This window comes from Gadus macrocephalus, chromosome 2 (assembly GCF_031168955.1).
Source record: "Gadus macrocephalus chromosome 2, ASM3116895v1".
Classification (NCBI taxonomy): domain Eukaryota; kingdom Metazoa; phylum Chordata; class Actinopteri; order Gadiformes; family Gadidae; genus Gadus; species Gadus macrocephalus.
The window spans coordinates 20896161-20901065 of record NC_082383.1 but is presented as its reverse complement, the minus strand read 5'-3'; the positions used below and the strand labels follow the sequence as shown (position 1 = coordinate 20901065).

At 52.9% G+C, this 4905-nt stretch overlaps 1 protein-coding gene across 2 annotated transcripts in view; it reads left to right on the top strand.

Moving 5' to 3' along the window:
* The first annotated feature begins 235 nt into the window (after positions 1 to 235).
* The window catches only part of LOC132452547 (myosin-10-like), a 46499-nt gene continuing 41829 nt past the window's right edge, over positions 236 to 4905 (top strand). The window contains exons 1-2 of one of the 2 annotated variants that reach the window (XM_060045229.1): positions 236 to 414; positions 1423 to 1822. In XM_060045229.1, coding sequence (XP_059901212.1) covers positions 1478 to 1822 — 345 coding nt within the window. In that variant the 5' untranslated portion in view covers positions 236 to 414; positions 1423 to 1477. The remainder of the gene's footprint in view (positions 415 to 1422; positions 1823 to 4905) is intronic. The other variant, XM_060045225.1, reaches the window with a different exon arrangement.

Genomic DNA, 4905 nt, shown 5'->3' with positions numbered 1-4905 from the left:
ATAATAAGAATATGACAAGGAGAATAAAAACGAGGATACATATGGAGTTCTTCCGAATATTGACGAAACGATGTCCGAAAACATATAATTTAAACGGATAAACATCTATCGGAAGTCCCGCCCTCTTTTCTTCAATTGACAACTTAAAGTCCCGCCTCCTCTCTCGCCAATAGCGGTCATTCGGACCATCCCGTACCAGGCATTCCGCTGTGAGATTGGGAACGAGGTTAGGTTTCAGGAGCGGCCCCGCCGGAGGGGCGGATCTTTAGAGGTGCATACCAGAGCCCCCCCGATACTACATGCCTGCATTTCAATTGTGTTGCATCGTTACATAAAGTGTCGAGCCAGGGAGAGGAGAGGTTCTGCTCCCGCTCAACGGATCCCGAGTTTCCTCGCTGACTTACGCCGCACCAGGTGAGTCTACCGCGGGTTTGCGTTTAATGAATGACCGCCGGAACCGTTAGTTCACCGACGCTCCGGGCCAACGAGACCCGTCGCTAAGGGATGAAGGTACCGCAAAACTTTGTCGCTCTGACGTAGCTCTCTGTAAGGTGCCACCGATGACGGACCGTACGGGCTGAATTAAATATCCGTGTGGTTTTCAACCCCAGACCGACTAAACACGTGTAAACCTTGGTTGTAAACAGCGTTTGAGCGAGTTTATTGTGGCAGTGCGACTGGTGGTCTGTTGACCATCCACCCGACGCAGTGGCCGATGCGATGTCATCGCCACTGGGCTTTGAAACTGTTGGTAGTCCCTTTCACCCAGAACGACTTGGACCATACACACTATTTAATACCTGATGGTTTTATTCCCCCTGTATTCAATTGAAAATGGGCTGAAGTTTTTTCTTATTTTCGGGACGATGTTTCGCAGTCATGTACCCCCCCCCCCCCCCCCCCCCAACCCTCATCCCCACATCCCCTCACACCCCAAAACCCTCATTCCCTCTCTGCCCTCGCTCCCCAATCCCCTCACTCCCATTATTATAGAGACAGCAAGAAACCGGGTGTTTAACAGGTCATATCACTTGGCTATTGGCTAACATCTCTTTTGTCCAACGTTCCTGCTGGAGTCCAATAAGTTACCTCGGCCACTTGACTATCGTGGTCTAACTTATTCTGGCCTGGTTATGTCATTGTTGCGTGGTCAGTCTAATATTTGACCATGAACTGCTCTGTTCTCACTTACTCCTCCAGAAGCTTCTATCCTATGGTATACTGGGGGGGGGGGGGGGGGGTCCATGACGATGCAGCCAACACTTCTGCATCGTCATGGACATATTTAGTTAAATCATAGTAATGACTAGTTACCTATACACTTGGACCACTCAGGCGGTTCTACAGGCGGACATCAACCCCCAATAATACCCTGTTATACTTCATGGTAACAACATGTGTTACGTCTCCTCCGCTGCCCAGGTGGTCCCTTAGTCCCGCCCCCCTCCCCTGTTCCCCCGTAACCCCCCCGGGAACGATGTCTCAGCGGAACGGCCCCGAGGACCCTGAGCGCTACCTCTTCGTGGACCGGGCGGTGGTCTACAACCCCGCCTCGCAGGCCGACTGGACGGCCAAGAAGCTGGTATGGGTCCCGTCGGAGCGCCACGGCTTCGAGGCGGCGAGCCTGCGCGAGGAGCGCGGCGAGGAGGTGGTGGTGGAGCTGGCGGAGAACGGCAAGAAGGCGGTGGTGGGCAAGGACGACATCCAGAAGATGAACCCGCCCAAGTTCAGCAAGGTGGAGGACATGGCGGAGCTCACCTGCCTCAACGAGGCGTCCGTCCTCCACAACCTCAAGGACCGCTACTACTCCGGGCTCATCTACGTGAGTGTGGTTCCTTCCCACGCAAGATCTCCCCTCTTCAGCCCTTCTCAGCTCCCCTAAGCTCTCCTCTCCTCTCCCTTCCTCTCCTTTCCTCTCCTCTTCTCTTCTCTTCTCTTCTCTTCTCTTCTCTTCTCTTCTCTTCTCTTCTCTTCTCTTCTCTTCTCTTCTCTTCTCTTCTCTTCTCTTCTCTTCTCTCCTTTCCTCTCTTCTCTCCTCTCCTCTCCTCTCCTCTCCTCTCCTTTCCTCTCTTCTTTTCTCTCCTCTCCTCTCCTCTCCTCTCTTCTTTTCTCTCCTGTCCTCTCCTGTCCTCTCCTCTCCTCTCCTCATGCTGAATAATTCATGTCTTCACCTTTATGTTGGTGTTATCATACCCACCTGTTAGTGAGAGGAGGATTTGATGCAAGAGCTATGATGCTCGGGGACGATGCAGGGCCAGCTGTCCTCTGGTGATGCCCTAGTTCGTGACATGGTTTCCAGGAATAGCAAGAAGTTCTGTATCCACACTTTGGATTCAGAATATGTCTCTTCAATCACATATTCAGCTCTCAGCCAATCATATTCAGCTAATCAAACCCAGCCAATCATATTGATGAGTATAAGACTTGCAGGCTGTTGTGTACTCTCTCTCTCTCTCTCCCTCTCTCTCTCTGACTCTCTGTCTCTCGGTCTCACCCTCTCCACTCGTTTGTAACTGGTTGTGTGAGGGCTAAAGATGATGTTTAATTAGAAGGAGAGTTCTGTTCACCACAGTAACTGGAGTCTCTGTGACTGACGAACTCTAATTCAAGTGGAACATGGGAGCGCTGGTTATGCCAGTGCGAGCTATGTTTAGCTAGTAGCATTGGCATTAGCCTTCCCTACACGCTGTTGTTTCAGAATCCAGTGTTTAAACTCTTCTTCTATTGGCTTAGGCCTAAGACCGACAAACATTAAACAGCTGGCATGTTGGGAGATTGCAGACTAGCCTATATTAATCTTCTATAAACTACTTTATTCATCTTTTTAATTTATGCCAAATTAGGGATGCTATGTTACACATACATGCTTGTGTATGCATGCTCGGTTACATGTGCTAGCAGAGCTAGAGGCTAGGCTATGTATGACCGGCTTACCGTCCTAGTATCGTTAGCGGCTATGGTAACCAGGCTCGGAAACACGTGCTGGCAGAGCTACAGGCTAGGCTACATCTGCTAGGTAGCGCTATGCTGCTCCCGGCATGTCTTTCGGTTATTGGATACCCAGCTGTTATACAATATTCCTTTACAGGGAAACTATTGCCTGTCTATCTGCCTGTCTGTGTGTCTGTCATTCCGCCTCTCTGTCTGCCTGTCTATCTGTGTCGATGACTTGGTGTTATCTAGTGTCTTGTATTCGTGGGGCGTGACATCAACTAAGACTGTTGCTCCCGCTCATTCTACCCGCCCCCCCCTTGCTGAATGAACTCTGATATCGCCCAGTAGTTCTATCTATTTCCACTGACCTCTCACAGAACGTGTTGTGTTGTTACTATCTTTCAGTTAAAACACAGTCTCCTGAATAATCGCCTGTCCTGCACTGGCCACTTTAAAGTTATTCCCGGAGTTGGGAATGTCCCACTTGAGTCGTGTGAGTTCCCAGTGTTGTGAACGCACGGTGGCTGGCAGGGGGCTTGCCTGTTGTGTCTGCTGTTGCCTCTGTTGCTCAGCTGTCACTAGGACAACCCCCCCCCCCCCCCAATCCCTAGATCTCATTTCACTGTGGAAATGTCACCTTCTCTTCCCTCGACCAGGGCCGGTCCCGGGACACTGCTGCCGCTGCTGGGCTTGTCTGTTTGGGGCCCCTGCAGAACTCAGACTACCTCCAGGCTGTTGGCCCCTGTAGAGCTCAGAGCAGATCCAGAGTGTTGGGCCCCTGTAGAGCTCAGAGCAGATCCAGACTGTTGGGCCCCTGTAGAGCTCAGAGCAGATCCAGACTGTTGGGGTCCTGAGCTCAGAGCAGATCCAGACTGTTGGCCCTGTAGAGCTCAGAGCAGATCCAGACTGTTGGGCCCCTGTAGAGCTCAGAGCAGATCCAGAGTGTTGGGGTCCTGTAGAGCTCAGAGCAGATCCAGACTGTTGGGCCCCTGTAGAGTTCTGGCTGGCTCCAGACTGTTGGGGTCCTGTAGAGTTCTGGCGGGCTACAGAGTGTTGGGCCCTACAGGGCTGTGTTGTGGTGTCCACTGGCAGACTTCCAGGGGCTGGGCGTGGCTGGGTGGGAACAGAGAATCAAGGAAGTCCTTTCTCTGCGGAAGGCTTTAGGCTGGAATGGGGTTTTAGAGACTGACCTCCTGGCTTCATGCAGCCACCGCCTGACCTCTTCCTTCTCTCCTCTCCTCTTGCCCCTCTATCTTCTCCTCCTCTATCTTCTCCTCCTTCTCTACTCCTCCTCACCTCTCCTCCTCCTCTACTCTCTCCTCCCTCCTCTCCTCCTCCTCACCTCCTCCTCCACCAACCTCCTCCTCCTCCACCTCCCCCCTCCTCCCCTCCTCCTCCTCCTCCTCCTCCTCCCTCCTCCTCCTCCTCCTCCCCACCTCCTCCTCCTCCACCTCCTCCTCTCCTCCATCCCTCCTCCCTCCTCCTCCTCCTCCTCCTCCTCATCTCCTCCTCCCTCCTCCTCCTCTCTCCTCCTCCTCCTCTCCTCCTCCTCCTCCTCCCTCTCCTCCTCCTCCTCCTCTATCTCCTCCTCCTCCTCCTCACCCTCCTCCTCCCTCCTCCACCTCCTCCTCCTCCTCTCTATCTCCTCCTCCTCCTCCTCCTCCTCCTCCTCCTCCTCTTCTCTATCTCCTCCTCCTCCTCCTCCTCCTGCTCCCGCTCCTCTATTCCCAAGCCGTCATAGTGTCTTGACTCCGTGGTGGAGCTTTGCACGCTGGTGAGGAAGTCGAGGAGTTCTGTTGGCCGGTATTCAGCCTGGTGGAAGGAGATCCTATCCAAAGAGACCCCTGTGTGTGGGTCCGTGTGTGTGTGTGTGTGTGTGTGTGTGTGTGTGTGTGTGTGTGTGTGTGTGTGTGAGAGTTAGTTACACAGTAGCAAGGTTTAGGCCACACATCTGGGTTGATTTGCTTCGGG